The sequence below is a fragment of the Stenella coeruleoalba genome, assembly GCF_951394435.1.
Source record: "Stenella coeruleoalba genome assembly, chromosome: 1".
Lineage (NCBI taxonomy): Eukaryota > Metazoa > Chordata > Mammalia > Artiodactyla > Delphinidae > Stenella > Stenella coeruleoalba.
The window spans coordinates 106,551,016-106,571,131 of NC_137169.1; the positions used below are offsets into that span (position 1 = coordinate 106,551,016).

Consider the following 20,116-nt stretch of genomic DNA (forward strand, 5'->3'; position numbering starts at 1 on the left):
CATGGACTTAAATGCAGGCACTTCCAGGATCTACCGGGGACTGGGAAGTGGGCAGCTTATCTTTGGCTCCCCTCTTTAGTCTTGCTGTTTTCTTCATTTCTACGTCATGAAAGCAATCCTTCAAGACACCTGCCAAGTACCTGGTGCCCTTGTTCTTTCGTTTTTCCCTCTGCTATCAAAATCTGCTATTAAGAAGAAATCTGAAAACTCATTCATAATATGATTCTTCATAGTAGTGTTATTAGCATTAACCACTTAAACACTTCAGCCATAGGAATGAAACACTAGTGGTAGAAATTCTGGTCTTATCTGGCACTGGAGGAAGGAAATTAAGGAAAGGGGCCTGTAGGAGCCTACAACCCAAAGTGTGTTCATTAGATTAGTACTCAGCTTACCTCTTTAGTGGTGAACATTTAGAGAGGGAAAGGAAATAAAATGAGAGTAGATACATGAGGTTGAAATCTTACTCACTATAAAATAAGTCCCTTGGCTTTTGCAGTCTCGGTGTTACACAACCTGTCAAATGTTAATAGCTATGTTTATAAAACCAAGAGATTCTCTACTTCTTTTCTAGGAAGAAAAATGGATCCCAGGTGCATTTTCCAGTTAGACTGCTCAGGCACATTTGGGCTGAGCACCTTACCCTCGGATAGACTCCAGATGTTAGGAACACCCTTGAATCTCAACACTGGTGTCACAAGATGTGTTCTATGACCTCTTTGCTAACCCTGTTTACATGAGCTTTCTTTTTTTAAAAAATATGTTTTTATTTATTGGCTGCATTGGGTCTTCATTGCGGTGTGTGGGCTTCTCTCTACTTGTGGCACGTGGGCTCAGTAGTTGCGGCACGTGGGCTTAGTTGCCCCGCAGCAAGTGGGATCTTAGTTCCCTGACCAGAGATCAAACTGGAGTCCCCTGCATTGCAAAATGGATTCTTAATCACTGGACCACCAGGGAAGTCCCCATAAGAGCTTTCCTGCCCTGATAGACAAGACCACTTGGTAGTTCAGATAATACTTCCATTTGTTTTCTTCCCAGCCTTTGTTTCTTCCTCTAGGAAATGGTACCCATTTGCTGGTGAAGGACTGAGTGGTCCCTGGACCCTTTGTTTGGAGCAAGAATCATTTTTGCTCTTCCAATGAGATGAGATTTCACCCAAAGAAGCCAGTGAGAAGCTGCCCACTGTCAGAGAAACTTCCTGGAACTCAGCTTCCATGTCTGTAAAATGGGGATACCCAGACCTATTTCACAGTGTCATCCTTGAGGTCTTCACTTCTCTAAAACCTTAGCCACTCTTTAAGGCTCAGGTCAGGTCTGTCCTCTTCTATGTAGTATTTTCCTATGTATCACTTCCTGGAGCCTTATAGTTCCTAGAATTGATAATCAATGAATTCCTATTTCATTCTATTCTAATTGTTTCCTCTATGTGGTTTAGTTGATCATCTTAGGTAGACTGTGAGCTCCATAAAGGCAAGTTCTGTAACCATCCCTCAGCATCCCAGGTTTTCAAATACTATGTATTCAACATAGCAACAAAAATAATGAAGATAATAACAATAATAACCATTTAATGACAGACTATTATTTCCCAGGCACTCTGCTGTACTCTTTATAAATAGTATCTCATTTAACAACCTATGAGGTAGATATTACTAGGTTCAGTTTACAGATGAGAAAACCAAGCTTCAGAGATTAAGGAGCTTGCTGGAGTCCAGCTGCAAATGAGCAGCTGGGATTTTCACGCTGGCATGTGTGATTCCAAAGCTCTTCGCAATACTGATCGACTGGTGACTGGCTCCAAGTGCTCCCCTCCCCCACCAAGTCTCTTGTAGTCACAGCATGAAAGGGACACAAAGGAGAGATAAATGTAGGGCCAGACTTTATTAGGACAAACGACACATATTATTTCCTTCTTCCTTCCTGAGAGCCCCATCATCAGGACTGATCTCACAGAATTTCTAATCCAAGAACACTCATTTCACAAAACAAACACACTTCAGAGATGGAAGGAAAGAGAGTTTTTTTGCTTTGTTTTGGAGAGAGAGTCTTAATGCCAGTGCCAGAGAATAGATTAAAAGGTGTCCCCTCCAGGAACCTGGGATGACCAGTCATTCTTCCCTAAATGGCATCCCAGTCAGTTTCCTCCACCCCTCTACCCTCATCCTTCTCCCCACCCACCAATAACAACCAAGTATCAGCAGAGGGGCCCAGAGATGGGCAGGTGGGGCAGAGGCTGAAGCCTCCTTCTGAGCCTCTGTCCCGACCTCTCATGCTTCTCTCTTTAGGTTAATGACACTGAAAACAGTGAGACTCAGCCCCTCTGCCAGGCATCTGGAGGAAAGGGCAGGAAGACACAAGTGTCTCTAAGGCATGCTTTCCTTACTTCAGGACTTCCCTCCCTTTCCCCCAGCTTATCAGCATATACATACGCACACAAACACACACATGCATCTTAAAAAGTAACTGTCTCCCTACAAGTTTCGGCAGCCACTTCTGAGCATCCTTTACCTTCATCCAAAATGGCAACCACCTATTACAGATGGACTGAAGAGAGAAACCTGGCCAGTCCCTGGGAAGGCAGGGCTTTTCTGTAGTCCCCACTGCTTTTTTGGCAGTCTCTTTAGGAGCACTGGGGAGACACAGGCATCTCTGTGCTCTTAAACAAGGGCCCTGCCAAGAGAGCTGGAGATTCCCTTTCTGCTTTCGTGCCCCTGCTAAATCCTCCAGGGAAAGAGAGATATGGGGGCCTCCATAGTTGTCATCACACCTCCTCTTGGCACTCTAAGCTGGCAGTCAGCAAGGGAAGCAAACAGGAGGGAAAAATAGTTTTCCAGTATTTTCTCTCCTTTTTCATTTTTATCTTCACAGCAGAATTATTTTTTTTTTCCCAAGGGGAATCTGAGAAGCACAATGCCCTCTTTGTTTTAATAAGACCTGGGGAAATTCCACTGGCCTCCATGGCTGGTGATCTGGTCAGAATGTGAGAGAGGATGATGGCTTCTTGGGCATTCTGGTCAATAAGGTTTTTAGGGGAGCACTGGATGGACAGCCAAGGGAGGACTGGAAGGGATGGTTTCTACCATCAGGTTGAACTGTAAAAGAGCTGCAGGTTGATACGTGGTGGCAGGAATGCCGGTGGAGTCAGTGTGCACAGTGACTCCCTAGGAGAGCTTTTCACCCCCCTCCCTGCCCTCGTTGTACACCCTGGCAGAAGGAAAGGCTGCAACATCATCAAGGTGAGACATTTGCCAGAGGTACATACCAAGGCACTTGTAAAGTTGAGGCTGCTGGTCGAGTTCTAAGGGCCTCTTTTTAAGTAAGACTGGGTAGAGGGAGGGGCAGCCAAGGGCATCCCCTGGCAACCTGACCACCACCCCAAGGTATGGTTCAAGGAGACAACAGATTCAAGAGCACATATAATGCAAGTTCCTTGATTCATGCTCATTGCTGGCCAGGAACTTTGGGCTCTTCCTTGCAGGAGGAAGGGTGATCGGGTCAAGGACGCCAGAGGGGCTTAGAGAATCCATCTGGTGTGCGGCTGGTATGTAGAAAGTCATCCTATCCCCCTGGCTGTCCCTCCCAGGTCAGATTTGCCATGGTCCCCGTCCCCTCCTCTATCCCATTCGCTGAGTAATATGAAAGGCTTCACTGAGGATTCTGAGTGGAGGGTGAAGGAGCCTGGGTAGATAGCCATGTCTCTTACTGCACCCACAAAGACCTGGTCATAGCTTCTGGAAAAAATGAGCAATGCCATTGAGATCCAGGGCCAAAACTGAGTAGAGCAGTGATGAGAATGAGAGAGATGGGGTCAGAAGGGACACACCTTCCCTCTCTGAGCCTCCTTTGTTCCCACCTGGTCCTGGTTCCGCCACACCGGTGGGTCACACTGATAGGTCATCTGACCTGGCCTTGCTGCTGGCCTTGCTGAGACGGCGCTTGTCACCCTGGTAGCCATGGGGGAGGCGGTGACCTGGGGAGCCTTCATTGGGTACCTCAGGCTTCTGGGCATAACGGATATGAATGAAACCCTCCCCAGGAATCTGCTCCTGGCCTCGCACCTGCTCAGTGGCCAGGTTATCTGTGTTCTGCTGCGAGGCCATCTTGTTACTGAATGGATTGAAGAATTTCCCCCCAGGGCCATTCTCCAGGCACTGATTGAAGTCAGGGGGTGGTGTGCAGCTCTTGACTATGCGGGCAGAGGGACCAGGAAGCTGGCACTCATCCATGCCCTGCTGTGACTTGACAAATCGCTGTCTGATCTTTTTCCAGCCCAGGTGGTAGAGTTCAACAAGGCTGAGGAAAAGGGACAGTCCGGCCACAGCCAGCATAAAGACAATGAAGACATTCTTCTCCGTGGGCCGGGACACATAACAGTTGACAGGATGGGGACAGGGACTCCTGCGGCAGACGTGCAGGGTGTCCAGGAAGATGCCATAGAGGAGGTACTGGCCCACGATGAAGGCCACCTCCACGGTGGTGCGGATCAGGATGCTGCAGACGTAAGTGTTGAGCAGACTGCCCCGGAGCGGAATCTTTCCATTCGCTTCTTCCCAGCAGGACAGCTCTGTCTTCTCGGCCACTGGGTACTCGTAAGAGGCAGCGCCCCGAACCTCTTTGGCCCTCTCGCCCTCCCGTAGCTTCCGCTTCTCCTGCATGCGCACCGTGTGCACGGCGTGGCCCAAGTACACTAGAGAGGGTGTGGAGACGAAGATGACCTGCAGCACCCAATAGCGAATGTGCGAGATGGGGAAGGCTTGGTCATAGCAGACGTTCTCGCAACCAGGCTGAATCGTATCACACTGGAAATCAGCCTGCTCGTCCCCCCAGGAGGACTCGGCAGCCGTGCCCAGCACCAGCATGCGGAATATGAAGAGGACGGTGAGCCAGACCTTACCGATCACCGTGGAATGCTTGTGTGCTTCCTCCAGGAACTCTCCCAGGAAGCTCCAGTCACCCATCTTGGCTCAGCAGAAGACAGACGCCAAGACTCCTGCAAACGGGACAGAGAGAAAAACAGAGGGATGCTTTCTGCAAACATCTGGAAGGTCCAATCATGCTCTGTGATTCCACTGACCCATACCAATGCGTTCCTTAAGAGAGTGCAGCTTAGAAGTCAGATTCACCTAAAAAGCTCTCTTCCTCCTCCCCCACCCGCAGCAAAAATGAAAGAGAAGACAAAGCAGTCATGATAGCAAGATTAGAGCATGATTCCCACGCTTTAATGGATCTAGAAATCACCTGAGATGTGTGTTATAATGTGGATTCTGTGCTGTTATCTCCAGAGATTCTACTCCAGGAGGTCTGGGATGGCCCCCAGGAATCTGGACTTGCAGCAAGAAGCCTAGATTATTCTGATGCAGGCAGGGCAAGGACCTCACCCGAGAAACACTGGAGTAGTGGAAAGAGCACAGGACAGGAGCCTGCAAATATGACTCTGGACATTTACCTCACTGAGTCTGTTTCCTTGTCTGTAAAATGGGAAGAGCTACACCAGAGGACTTGGAGGGGTAAATGAGATGAGGTATGTGATACGCTGAAAATCATAATTCACGTGTTCCATGTGTTTGAGCTGCTGTCAGGTGGAAAATATATATATATATATTTCTGACTCCAGAGGCCAGAACTAGGTGGAAGAGAAAAAGGTGAGGGTGGGAGAGGCAAATTTGGCCCCTTAGGAAGCATTTTCTGTTTCTATTTCTATTTCAGTAACGATCAGAGCCATCCAGCATGGGCCAACTCTATCGGGAGGTGGGAAACAAAAACATTCAAAGGTTTCACAGGTTCCCCCAGCTGGTTAGCAGCTGGCAGTGCTGATCTACACTTCACTGCCGTGCAGCCATTCCAGCTGTACAGCTCAGCTTGCCTTTCTGCAGACAGAAGGTTCCCACACACGGATCTGCTCACCCACACATCCAGAATAAACGCCCCAAACCTTTAAGTCCCACACAGAACCTTCCCTCATCAGGTCCTGGCATGCTTCTTCAGCCTCGTTTCCTGCCTATCCCCTTCAGTTGCCTTTGTCGTGTCCAGCATGCCAAGTCCTGGAAGGTTCCCAAATGCTCTCCGCTCAGCCACCTCCTACATGCTCCCTCACCCCTAGCTGCATCCCATTTACCCTTCAAAACTTAACCCAGTCATTGCTTTCCCAGCCCTCCCTGCTTCCTCAAGCTGAGCGTCTTCAGCTCTGTGGTTGTCCTGGGGACACTCAGTCCTCTCCCAGCACTTGCCATCTTGTTTTGTGATCCTCTGCCTGTCTGTGTTCTTCCAGTAGGAGCTCCTTGAGAACAGGAATTCTCTTGTCCTCTGTACCATCATCACCCGGCCCAGAGTGGGTACTTAGTGAATCTTAGTTGAGTGAATGAAGGAGGGGGTGGCAGGCACTGGTGTTTTCTACCCGGTGGCAAACCAATCCCCTGTTCCTTGCTGTGTCCCATAAGCAGGGTGAGAAGGCCAGCTATCACTTTCTCAGCCTCCACTGCAGTTAGTTCTGGTCTGTGAGGTGTGGGGAGAGTCTGACGTGGAAGGATTGCTCTAGAAAATGTTTTACCATCCCCAGTAAATAGAGCCTCACTTGAAGTCCTCTTCACCCCCACGACTTCCTGCCTGTGGACAGTTTGTGTGAGTCAAGATGCCTGAAGCTTCCCAGAGAATCTCAGAAATGCCAACCAGTGCCCTGAGGCGTCTGAATCAACTCTTGAATCTTCTACCTCCAGAATTCTTACTTGATGAACAATAAATGTCCTTATGGCTTAAGCCTTTAATCAACCAGTCCTAATCAACAGAATGACCAAAAAAAAAAGGGGGGGGTGGGAATTGAAGGTAAATATTCTCTTCTTGGAATCTTAAAACCTCTGATAACAATGGGACCTTAGAGGTTGTCAAGTTCAAACTTTAACCTTCACATCTTTGCTGCCAGTGTGCCCCTGATTCCTATCCTATCCCAGTTCCTATCCTTATGCATATGAGGAGGGACAGGGCGAGGTTCCATATTTCACGGTCCAGGCTTTGGCTTCTGAGTTGATACCTTGACAGAGACCAGCCTCCCGGCTCTGTCTTCTCCCAGCCCTCCACTCCCCAACCCTGAGAGTACACAGCGTCCCCGGGAATGAGAGAGTCCATGAGTAAGCGGAAAGGGCCTTATCTCTGTTCCCTTCCATATCAAAGACCCTTCCAAGTCTTGAGCCCTTTCCTCTGGTTTGTGATCAGACATTTGCCCTTTCCTCACATGATGAAGGGCCCCCTCCATCGCCTCCAAAAGTGGAAAATTGTGGCGCGTTAGTCCAAAAGGAAAATGACTGATTAGATAAGAGTCTGAATGGTCTGTGATCCCTTCTGGGCACGTGTGCAGTGTTCAGCACCTTCAGGGTCATCAGCACGCATGTGAAGGCCAGGATGTGGCGAGTGTCAGAGAGAAGGGAGGGAGAGAAGGGGAGAGAGGAGGAGCAAAAAGAGGGAAAAGACAAGGGGGAGTTGGAAATGGGAGAAAAGAGATCCTGTAACCATTAAGGGAAGTTAATTTGGGGGTTAGCTAAATGGAGTTCAAATCCCTGTGAATATCTGCTGAGCTTGGGGAAGTTACTGGATCTGTGTCTCAACCTCCTCACCTGTGAAATGGATATACTATCATTTAGCTCATAGAGTATTATGAGGCGATAGGTAAAAAGCACTTAGCACAGTGCTCAGAAGATAAGAACTGAATAAAAGGCAGCCATGACTAGCAAGGAAAGTGGTGGGGCAGGACAAGAATAGGAGAAAGTGGAAGGTAGAAAGATGTGCATTACCAAGAAGAGAGAAACAGATGGAAGAGAAGAAGGGGAGAAAGCCAGAAGGAAAGAGAAATGGCAATCAAAAAGAAAGAAAGAGAGAAACAAATGTTATATTCTTCCAGGATTTGGGGCAAGTTTTCCAAACTCTCCTCAACTTCTGAAGATTTTCCCCTTGATCTTCTGACTCTGTCACTCATTCCTTGCAAGTCCCCAAGGAAATATATAAATAGTTCAAGGCAAAGAATGTGATGCTTTGGTCTAGTCTGCCAAGAGGTTTGCCTGCTGACTGCCTCACTTGTAGTCCAAGGAGTCCCACCTGGAAGAAGTAAAACACAGGTACAAGAAAGGAACATCGCAGAATATCAGAAAGACAGTCTTAGGATGCCTCATCGGGAGAGAACAAGAGAAACTAACCAGCTGGGGAGGTGTGGGCTAGGGCAGACCCCGTGGGCCCTGGCAGCAGTATATAGGGTGAAAAACCTCTCGTTTGCGACATCCTGGATGACTCAAACAAGGTCAGAGAAACTTAACATTGCTATCATGTACCAGCTGCTCAGCTTATAATATGAAAGGTCCCCGGCTGAAGTCAGTTTCCCAACACCTCTGGGTCCCTTTGGACCCCCGACAAACTCAGCCAAAGAAACTTGTAGATTAGACACTCATTGAGTTTTCTGGGTGTACAGCACATAAAACGTTTTGTAGATTATTATCCATTTCTTGGCAGGAAGTGTGTTAGGACGGGCAAAGGCAGCCGCCCATGCCATGAATAAATTCTGTCAAATAAAAATGGTAGTATACCCCACTGCTTTATCTGTGACCTTCACTGGCTTCCTACTGCTTATAAAGTCCAAACGATTTAACTTGCACTTGAGACCCTCCACGGCACAGCCTCATCCATTCTATTTCTGCTGTTCCCCTCACATACTCAGTACTTAAGCTACACAACTCCCCACACGTGTATTCACGGCCCACAGTTTCTCACCTCTTTATCTTGGCTCCCCATGTTGCCTCTGCCTACGATGTCCTTCCCTTTCGTTCATTCATTTAATAAGTTTGTTGAGTGGTTACCAGTTACCAGGTATCATGCAGTGATGATGGCACTGAAGATGCAACAGTTAAAAAGACAAGCAAGGAGTCCCTGCCTTTACTGAGCTTAACTGCCTTTATTTCCCTTAATTAAGGAGAGAGAACAAACACATAATTGCAATAAAGCACGATGTGTGTTGACATTAGGGAGACACAGGGGGCTATGGGAATGTAAGACGGGTTGACTCTGGTTCAGGGTAGGGCCTGGACCCTCCATAGAGCCCTGGGTAATTGAATTCTACAGCCCTTTGCAACTGATGCAAGTTCTGAAGTCCCCAAGGCAAAGAGAGATGTTCCCTAGAACCTGGACAAGAACATCCCACCTCTGAACGTTCTTTACTCCAAGACCTTCCACATCCTCTTTTACTGTGTCATGTCCTGGGACAAAGCAAAAATTTTGGAGAAGTCATTAGGGAACGTCTTTGGTAATAGTAACATTACACCTGGAGAAGAGAGAAAGGGCCAGAGGAAGGTATTTGTGCATAGTGAGCATGAATCATTTTGTTCCTTTACTTCATGTATTGTATGGCTAGAAATAAAATTCAGGGTCTACGTTCCCAGTCTGGTGCTCCTCCATGTGGGCACTGTTGCCACCCTAGGTAGCCACTGTTTTTAAAGACAACCAATTTAGAGCAAAACCCAAATTAACATGAGCTCATAGCCAGCACCTCTTCTTCTGACCCCACAGATCTAGGTGGAAATGGAGACGTCTTTGCAAATTGCTCTCGTCCCTCTTGGATGGCTCCCGAACTCTGAAGATGCTAAATTGCCATGCAGCAGGCAGGATACGTTCCCACACTGGGTTCTATGCTGCCTTACACTTGTTCTCCAAAAGCTTCTTGTCGAACAGCCAACCCGCAAGTATTTTTTCTGAGTCCCTACTATGTGTCTACTACCGTTCTGGGTACTGAAATAATACCTCACGGGTCCCAGGCCTGGCAACTACTAGGCACGCAGTGATATCTGTTAGATTAATAAACAGATCAGGCATGACTCCTGCCCTCAAGGATTTAACGGCTTTTTCCCTTAGATGGGTAATAGAATTCTCAAAGTCAAAAGCCTGTCTTCTGCTTTGTATTCTTATTGCATTAGGCTTTCTCATTAGGTGCATAATAAATGCTTTCTTAATCATTGAAAAAAAATGTTTGGTCTAGCAGTAAGATTGCATTACCTCTGACAAAGCCCCCAAATGGGGTGCGGACATAAGGCACTGCACTCGGTAGTCACCCCGCTCGTTGCAGTCCTTTAGTAGTGGCTGCAGCATAAGCTAGGCAGGCTGCAGGTGACAGGTGCGCCACCCAGCACACAGCTGAAACTGCACCCCCGACTCTCCTGCTCAAGAAGACTTGTTGCAAGTGAGCAAGAATCTACCATGGGGATGCCTTGAAAATTCTCTTCCTTCTGTTGATTCTAGTTCTGTCCTCTGAAACCAAATATAACAGCCCTTACGATTTGACAACAATTTCTGTGGCCCCCCAAGTCAGCAGCTGGGCCTTGGGTTAAATGGTAAAACCATTGGGGTTTCACACACCTAAGGAGAATTATTTGCTCTGCTGTGTATTATCTCTCCAACTCAACCCTGAGTCTTTGAAGACAAGCCCCGTAACTGTTCATCACTGGATCCTCCCCCGAATCACCTTACCCTCTCTTCCCCCTTATTGCTTAATATCTTGCCCTGCACCTGACAGGTCGATTCATGTACATTTTGGGGGGGATCTTCCCGGACCGGGGCACGAACCCGTGTCCCCCGCATCGGCAGGCGGACTCTCAACCACTGCGCCACCAGCGAAGCCCTCGTGTACTTTTTAGAAACAACAGTGGATGAATGACAGCATTCAGGTCACTCAAAACACCTAATGCCACTAGAGGCACCTCCCTGGGAAGCTGGCCCTAGGGACATCTGCACAATGACTATGGTGACTGGGACACCAGGGAGAGAAAAGCCACCGAGCCGTCCTTCTGCCCATGAGAGAGTCCTCCACTTGGCTCAGCAGGACTGAACATGTCTAGAGCAGAGACTTGGTCACCATGGACTATTCTTTCTCTGCCTCCCCCACATCACTGGGAAACTCACCCAAGTTTGTCAACATTAGATTTTAAGACCACGCTGCAGAGGCTGAGTCTAATTCTGGACAATGACACATGTACTGGATAGTATCTAACAGACCTCTGGTTCTCAATAAAGATTGTTATTCACAGTAATAGTAACAATCCCCTGGGCTCGTGCTCTAATTCCTCTCACCATACAGTGGAATGCGGCAAGGGCAGGGTTGACTTGCTTCCCAATGAAGAGAATTCTGTTGTAAAAAGACCCAAAGGGCCTCACTCAAAGGATGCCTTAGACATGGTATCATGTCAGTGCAGCTCGGTTCAGAAAGTGCTTGTGCGCCCCAATGCTACACCAGACATCAAAGGTGGCTTTATAAAGTGAAGTGCCAACTATAACCATCATCTTGGAACTCTTTTGGAGCTTATTCACTAATGTACATTTTTCTAATCTTCCCTCACCCCAGTAGTTTCTCCCTAAGATGGATATGTAGGGAGGATTACATGAGAGAGTGGTCTTGGTCCTCAGCTACCTCATCAATCTTTATTATCCTTCGAGATTCTCAGCTTCATTTGCTAGTTTACCCAGAGTTACACAAAAAGAGAATTTGAATCTAGGTGATAATAACAATAATTATAAGAAAACCTAACACTCATTGAGACCCTTCTATGTGCCAGACACTCTGCAAGTTTCTTGATATATATGTATTCTCATTTGATTCTCACAGTAACTGGAGGAACTAGGGACTGGCCCCGTCCCCTTCTTACAAGGCTCAGAGAGGGTGTTTTGAGCAAAATCACTTGAGGATGACTTGCTAGTAAGCGGTGAAGTTGTCACCGAAGCCAGCTGTTGTCTCTTCTGACAGTGATGCCCCTGCCTTCAGAGCTGTACTAGATTCTATCTAACTCACCTTAAGTTCCTTTCTTTGAAGAGCCTTACTCATCGAAGGCTGGCCTCTGTGACACAAGATAACTGCCACAGGGCTATTTGTGAGATAACTATTAGAACACAGAGTTGATTTGTGCAGGGTTCAGGATAACTCTTACATTTAGAATTCTCATTCTTTTCCTGATTTAGGTTTGGGGTAGCTGCTTCAACCAGATAGATGTATGATATACCTACAGCTACCGGGTTGGGCAGTGTGGGCAACTTTCTCAGAATGAGAAGTCCAGAGGGGGCCTGCACCCCTGAACCTTGACCACTAGAGAGGGGAGAGGGAGCTAGAGATGAGAGAGAGGGAAAAAGAGACAGATGGAGGAGATTAACTATCACTTTAGTCTTCCTGCTACTCCAGCCAAGGGCAGATAATTAACTCCTCTTTAAATTTAATTATTTGATTATGGTAAGGACAGAGTGGTCCACTCAGAGATCCTGCCGGCCGACAGTTGTTTCAAAGCCAAGGAGGTAGAAGGGAGCAGGCAAAGTAGAGAAAGAGAATTATGCGAGGATAAGTAATTTTCTTCTTAAAAAGTTAGGAGAAGACATATGTACAAGGAATGGATGGGAGGGGCTGGCAAATGGAGATATTCAATTACAATGAACTATCAGGAGGTCTTTATTAATTACCGGAAGGGGTTGATTAATACCTATGCAGTTATTAATGAAAATTATATTTACGAAATGCTTTATTATTTCCAACATCTTGTCATTGATTCATAGTACAGTAGAGCTAAAAAGGATCTAGGGATCAAGCGAACTCAACCCTTTATTTCTATACAAGATGAAGACAAAGGTCCGGGGAAGTTAAGTAATCATAATAACAGATATCACTAAGTTGAGTGCTTTCCATGTGTGAAGCATTTTATAACTATACTTTCTAACTCTTACATGACATTAACATTACTTTCTAACCATTACTTCAGCCCTGCTAGGAAAGCAGTATTATTCCATTTTACAGCCAAGAAAACTGAGACTCAGAATTTAAGTAACTTGTACAGAGTCACACAAGTAGCAAGTGCTGCATCAGGGACTTGAACCTGGTCTGCCTGGCTCCTGCCTTTCTCTCTGTGTCTCTTTTTTTTTTTTTTTTTTAACATCTTTATTGGGGTATAATTGCTTTACAATGGTGTGTTAGTTTCTGCTTTATAACAAAGTGAATCAGTCATACATATACATATGTTCCCATATCTCCTCCCTCTTGCGTCTCCCTCCCTCCCACCCTCCCTATCCCACCCCTCTAGGTGGTCACAAAGCAGGAGCTGATCTCCCTGTGCCATGCGGCTGCTTCCCACTAGCTATCTACCTTACGTTTGGTAGTGTATATATGTCCATGCCTCTCTCTCGCTTTGTCACAGCTCACCCTGTGTCTCTTAAAGGGAAAGAAAAGCAAAGAGGCCCTAGGACTGATAGGACTGACAGCTGGTGACAAACCTGTGACCAGAGCTCCAGTGTCTTAACCCCCCAGCAGATCTTTTCCCGTCAGAGGCCCAGGGTTTTCCTTTTAGCCTCTGGCTTGTGGATTGGCCGTCCCTTGCATATGCTGTTCCTAGCATTGATGGTCACGTGGAGGCCTTCAGCCCCGAGTGGTCAGGATTCCCAGACTCTGCAGCATCTGCCACCCTTTGGCCAGAATTCACATATAGAAAGTTATTTCCTTTTTTAGCCAGTAAGTGTTCTTGGCTGCGGCCGTGTCGACTGCCGGGCTCTTGGCTGGCCGGACAGCAGGCTCTGGTGTTCCCCTGATGTCAGATCGTAACAAGAGCAACGGGAACAGAAAGAGTTAGGTGGTGGGACTCGTGGTTCCCAGGAAGAGTGGGAATCGAACCTTGCTTCCATCACCCTCTAGTTGTGTGACCTCAGGCAAGTAACATAACCTCTCAGTTTCCTCTACATCTGAAAAAAGGGGAATGTTTACTCATGGGGATTGAACAATGTGTGAGTAAGTGGAAACATCTAGAACAGTAATTGGCACATAGTAGACACTCAATAATGTTAGTTCCTTGTTTTCTTTTCTGCCATTTCCAGTAAAAACTCTCAAACATGACCCAACTAGTCAGCTTGATGCAGCATTTGACATGCAGCAGGCCGGTTAGAGGGACACAGCAAGGACGCCCTGTGTGCCACCAAGTGGGGGAGGGTGACTATCAGAGGTGGGGAAAACATGGGCAACGGGAAGGATATTAATTTAACTCTAAATCAGTTATTTCACTAGGTGGAAAGAAGAGAGGTGGGGTGGAGAGGAAGGGAGGTGTAGAATCCCACTCCAATCAGGTCCCTTGTGTTCTCGTAATTGGTCGAGCCTGCCCCTGAACTTTTCTTTAACTCGAGCTTTGGGGCCTAGAGATGGACTCCACATGAGTCCATATTATAAAATATGTGCTTCATATAATTCCCTCCTTCTGAGGAGCTGCAGCACTTTGGAATCTGATCACCAATCCAAAGGCATGTCCACATTGTGTGTAGGCTTGAAGCTGGCTCAGTTCTACTTGAAAGAGAAATAGGAGGTTGTCTACTCTGTGATCTGAGGAGAAGAGGCATCCTGACCCCTAAACACACCTGTCCTCTCCTGAATCATGAAGATGCCAGGTTGGATTAAGATTCTCTAAGTCCTCTATGGACAAAAGAGCCTCAGAAGAGAGGCTCTTTCTGGTTCCAGCTATTTCTTTGTGACTCTAGTCAAGACATTCCCCCTCCCTGAGCCTGAGTTCACTCATGGGTAAAACTAAGTGGTTGAGCTGGATGGTTGCTAAGGCCTTTCCAGCTCTAAGTTAGAACATCTGGGGAACATTTGCGACTCGCCCAGTTGCGATGGTGTGGCAAATTAGTGGCAAAGTGGCAAAGCCAAGAGGCGAATCTAGATATTCTGACTCCCAACTTAGAGGTCAGCAAAAGTCGACCCAGAAAAAAAATCTGTGGTCATAAAAACCAAGCAGTACCTTCTCAGAATTTCATGTCATGGTGAGCCTTCACTGTGGAAAGGCCTTTGCATCAAATGAGTCTCAATTCAAAGAGACTTGGACTGAGCACCAGGTGACCTGGATTCCACTCTATTGTTCTGTTGTTCATTGAGCATTTACTATGGGGTAGCCATTTAAAATACATTATTTTATTTAATCTTCATAAAACCTTACAAGGAAATTATTTATTATTAACCTCTTTGACAGATGAAGAAACTGAGGATCAGAGACATTAAATAATTTTCCCAAGGTTTACACAGCTGAAATTTTAACCCAAATGTGATTCCAAATGCCTAGGCCCTTCCTTCTGCCTTACCCCTGAATCAGATAAACTCTAAGATGCCTCTGTGTTATTTCAATACCTCTGATTCTGAGACCTCCTGACTCCCTTTCCTTATGAAGGTGAGTGGATTATTGAAGGCTGAATTTTTCTTCCCCATGAGTTGCTAAAATGTCAGAAACAATTGATTCACGAAGTGGCATAAAGCGGTCATTTGCCAGGAGCCAGCAGCTTCTGACTGTAGAAAGGAAGTCACCTTCCTTCCTAGGAGAACTGAAGCTTTCCCGGGAAAGTGGGCATCTCTCCCCTTCAGTCAGTTCAATCCTGGAGCCCAGAGTGGAGCCAGTTCATACAGAGAGTTGCTGGACCCCCCGGTGGGGGAGTTCTTTCCTGGGACGGAAGGCAGAGCCTGGGCCTTGGGTCTCCCTGGCCCTAAGGACTGCAGGTCTTCTAGTTCCTGTCCTGATCGATCCACACAGACAGGCTCCCTGCCCTGTGTTAACTGGCTGGGCCCAGAGCGGGGATCAGTCAGGACCCAAGAGGCCAGGCTGCCCTGCGGTAGCCCGGCTGGCTGCGAGAGCCCAGGACCCTCCACGGCATGTGCCCCCCACCAGCCGGCGGAGATGAGCAGGAGCAGGTGGGCAGGTGGTGTCACTGCCAGGAAGCAGGATTACAGAGATGCTTCCATGCAGGAAGCAGGGAGGTTTGGGGAGAAATGGAGGCTCAGAAAACACAGCCAAGGATGGAAGGCAGAAGAGCCCTAGGTGTGCGTGAACAGAGCGGGATGTTCTCCCAACTCAACTGGCCCTGACTCACTGTGTCGTCTTCAACAAGTCACTTGCCTTTTCTAGGCCTTGTTTTCCTTATTTGTCAAAGAAGAAGTTGACTGGCAATCTAGGAGACCTCTTCCGGTTCTAATGGCCTAGGACTTTAGACCAGTACCTGGCAGGGGGACAGGAGTGAGGCAGTTAGGAGACAAGAACAATAACCAGTCTCAACAGCCCAGCAAGAACATCTCTGGGGTTCCAAGCCAGCGGCCAAGCTGGGCAACACAGTTGTGTTACTGCCGTGGCTCTCTGAACTTCACGCGTCTCGGGGAGGGGATGCCCTGAGGGTGCCGGTTTGGAAGCCAGGAAACACACGTCCCGGTACTGCCTGCCGTATGCCCAGTGGTCACTGGAGCTGCTCTACAGCTGCTGAGTGAGGAAAAGGCTTGGAGGATCAGCGAGGGGAGAAGGCTCCGGACAGCAATGCCACCGCAGGGAACCTGGCCGGAGGGTAGAGAGAGCTGTCCCACGAGAACAGGGTCTGGGCTGAGCTGTGACTCCAGGGTTAGTGGGTGGAAGAGATGGCGACCACTTGGCCTGATGATGTGAAAGTTAAGTTAGGATGCTTCTAAAGACCAGCTTGTGTCCCCAGCCGTGAAGCCACCACCCCAGGCAGATGGGGGTGGCCTTGGTTTCTTCTCTGTTCAGTGTCACTGGCTTCCTCCCCGGCCTCCGACCCCCTGCCCAGCGCTCCCCACACTGCCCTTCCTTCTCTTAGGCCAGTCGGGCCCGCTGTGCCAGAGCTGTGCTCAGGAGACAGCCCAGTGAGATGCTGACGGGTCAGAACCAAGAACTCCTCCATTATGACAGGATACTGAGAGAGGGGGGACGAAGGAAAAAGTGAACAAAGGCACAGTAAGGATGTAAACTCCTGTGTCAGCCTCCCCTTTTGTAGTGGTTCTGAGGTGCATTTGAGCTAAGGAATCTCAGCCTTGGACAGTGTTACTGCTGAAGGGAACCAGAGGGATCCTGCTACTTCAAACCTTTCATTTTACAGATGAGGAAACTGAGGCCCAGAAGGGGGAACTGTCTGGCCCAAGGTCACACAGCCCCTCAGTGCACCAGAGCCCAGGTCTCTTGGGCCCTGAGTCCAGGCTCCTTTACCACATGCTCGGAAGGGAGATCAAGGGGCTGTCAGGAACCTTCCTGCCCTGCGCCCAGCAGGAAAGGAGACCTTGCGGTGGGCACCTCTCCCCGGCTTCCTCTCCGGATCTCACCAGCCTCTTTCCTCCAACAGCAAGTGACCAGATTGCTCACAATGGACAGCGGGGACATGATACTCCGTAGGAAACTAAGCAGGGAATATTTTTAAACCATCCAACATGCCCTGGGGGGAAAAAATCAAAACACTTTCCTAGATGCTGTGGAAAGCATTTCAAAAAGAATTCCAAGCCTAGAGGAAGCATGGTAAAACAGCGATGGCTTGGGTTTTTAAAGGGCCAATGCCAATCTTCACAAAAGTGCCTGGAAATGACCTGGTGTCCTGCTTGTAAGATGCCCCTGGAGCACGGCGCATCTGTGAGAGGTAGATGGACGGCAAAGGCCCTCCGCTTGCATTTCTACAGCTCCTTCTAAATTGAGTAAGTGATTTATCTGCTGCTTCATAAGCTGTTCTCTTTAATATACCCAAAGCTCACCATCACAGGGACTGCTGAGAGGGGCAGGGAGGAAACCCACAGGTGCAGAGAGAGAGTTTTGCTGTGATCCAGCAACAAAGCTGGAGATTCAAGGCTCTCTCTCTGCCTCTCTCCCATCAACTGGTAGTTTTATCTCTTAAAGTTCAAGTTTCCCCTTACCTTCCTCTTTTCTGTCTGGAATTCCAGTTGGCTTCTTGGTTCTCCGGCCGCCTCTCCCCCGCTGCCCACTCTTCCTTGCTCTCCAGCCTGTCGGTCGTTCCTCTCCCACCCTCTTTTTAATCGCTATCTGTCACCCTCCCTCCGCCCACTTCTTCCTACTCTTTCTCTCTCCTCCCCCTTCCCCCTCGAGATCCCTCCCTCCCCTCTCTCTCTTGTGCTCCTAGAATCTTTGCTCATTTAATGAGTTTTCTCCCGTCTACCTCCTTGCAGCCTCTCCTCGCCGCATTCTCCCCAGAAGGAGACTGAGTCCTCCCCCCCCCCCCCCCCCCCCCCCCCCCCCGCCTCTGCCCTGCCCCTGTCACCGTCACCGCAGTCCTCACGCTGGCCCCCTCTCCCTCTGGCTGGTGCGCTGCCTCCCTAGTCTTTGCCTGCTCAACCTCTGCCGGGCCACTTTCCTGGGGCGTCAGCGGGAAAGCTGGCACTACCCTGGAGATCCCTTTTCCCCATCCTTTTCCTGTCATCAGAAAAAAAGAGTGCTCATTCCCAGAGCAGGGCTTTTGGGAAACCTCTGCTATGCCCACACGAGTGAGCTGAGATTCACAAGTCACAAGCACCCGCACCCAGAACAGACACCAGAGGTAACCTGAAAGCTCAAAAGGGCAGGGAGAGGGCATCTCCACTGGCCAGGACTCCTCTCTCCTTCTCCTCGAATGAAAAGAGAGTGCTTTCTATGTGGCGGGCACTGGGCTAGGGGGGAGAGGGATATGGATATAGATCTAGATATAATATTTTTATTTCACTTAATCATTCCGATGTCCAGTTCTCAAGGTAGACAGTTCTACATTTCACATTTGAGGTAACTGAAGTTCAGAGAAATCATGATCATGGTAACCCAGTTAGTAAATGGGAGAGTCCGGATTAGAAGTTTTAGCCAATGCCAAAAGTCACCTCTTTGCTCTTTCCACAAAAGCATACAGGCCTCCCAGCTGGAACTGAGCTGACGGAAGTAAGGCTGTCTCTTATTAAATCACATGTCACAGGTGGGCAAATTTGGAAACCATGAGGCATCTCTACCCTCAAGCTCCCCTCATTCTCAACTACTTTCCTCAACTCCTCAACTTATATGCTTAGCCATGGACCCAGTTGGACCGTGATAAAAGTCAACGACAGAGGTGACTACGAGTGGACTGAAATCAGACAAACCAATGACCAAGAGCCCACAGATTGTGAGAGCTAGAAGAAAACCCCAGAGATCATCTGGGACAGCCAGGAAAACTGAGGCCCGAAGACTCAAGGCCGTTCGTCAATGTCACACATAGTACATGGCAGAGGCAGGACCAGAACCCAGATCCGTTCCTTTGCTCCACATCATCACGTTCACATATATTCACAAATATTCCAACAGTTTGCAAAACTTTGTTTCTTTAGTGGGTGATATTTTTCATGGGTGAATAAGCTTAGGATCAGCAAGAGGGGAAAGAACATGGGGCCAAATTTCCTGTGTCTCGGGAGACAGCAGGCCTGCTGAAAACAAACTCAAGATTCTTGATTCCTTAGCCAGAGTTTCCCCGCCTCTTTTCCTACGTAGCTTCAGAGCAGGTGCTGGGGCCAGACTGTCTGGGTTTGAATCCTGTCTCTACCACTTACCAGCTATGTAACAGTGGGCAAGTTAGCATAAACTCTATGCCTCTTAGTTCCCTCAACTGTAAATTAGGGATAATAATAACTACCTCCTAGGTCATCATGAGGACTAATGCAGATGTGTAAGGCACCTGTCTGGTACATGGTAAGTGTTGTGGATGTGACTGCAAAATACAATACAATACAATACAATACCAAACAATACAATACAATGCAATGCAATGCAATGCAATGCAATACAATACAATACAATGCAATACAATACAATGCAATACAATGCAATGCAATACAATGCAATGCCTGCCTCCTCCTGCCTGTACTTCCCATGGCTGGTGCAAACTCCTGGGATGGAATTCAACATGTGAAACATAGGGAACCCTGGTGATATCCAGTTTCCTCTCCAAAGCAGAGATTTTCTCCACACTATGGCTTTGTCCTTACATCTCGGTCACTCGAAAAGGCTGTGGGTTCCTGGGAATACCTTATTATCTTCAGCCAGGAGATGGCCAGTTAAAGAACCCGTAAGTCTCATTTGAAGGATAATCTGAGAGTGGGGAAGTTTTAGTGGAGTATTAACTCCTAGATCATCAGCTGTCAAAGGAGGGTCCAGCTGAGGACGTGGCTGAAGGTGAAGAGAGGATGCCGTTTTCCTCTGAGTGCCCAGAAGGGAAGAATTGCCGAGATGTAGGTACACCCAAGATCCTGGAGCAAGTGCAGGGCACAGAAAATAAATGCTTCCGCTCTGCTTGGCAGGTAGAGAATAAGACAGTGAAGAAA

At 48.0% G+C, this 20,116-nt stretch overlaps 1 protein-coding gene across 1 annotated transcript; it reads right to left on the reverse strand.

The window, feature by feature from the left end:
• Positions 1 to 1,868: 1,868 nt before the first annotated feature.
• Positions 1,869 to 17,779, reverse strand: GJA5 (gap junction protein alpha 5). Its single transcript, XM_079914908.1, has 2 exons — positions 17,699 to 17,779; positions 1,869 to 4,990 (listed from the first exon to the last, which is right to left on the reverse strand). The coding sequence occupies exon 2, from the start codon at positions 4,956 to 4,958 to the stop codon at positions 3,882 to 3,884; it is 1,077 nt and encodes a 358-aa protein (XP_079771034.1). The 5' UTR covers positions 4,959 to 4,990; positions 17,699 to 17,779; the 3' UTR covers positions 1,869 to 3,881.
• Between the last annotated feature and the right edge of the window lie 2,337 nt (positions 17,780 to 20,116).

What these genes read in the sequence shown, in the direction of transcription:
- GJA5 (XM_079914908.1), bottom strand. Translation starts at nt 4,958, where the DNA reads ATGGGTGACTGGAGCTTCCTGGGAGAGTTCCTGGAGGAAGCACACAAG.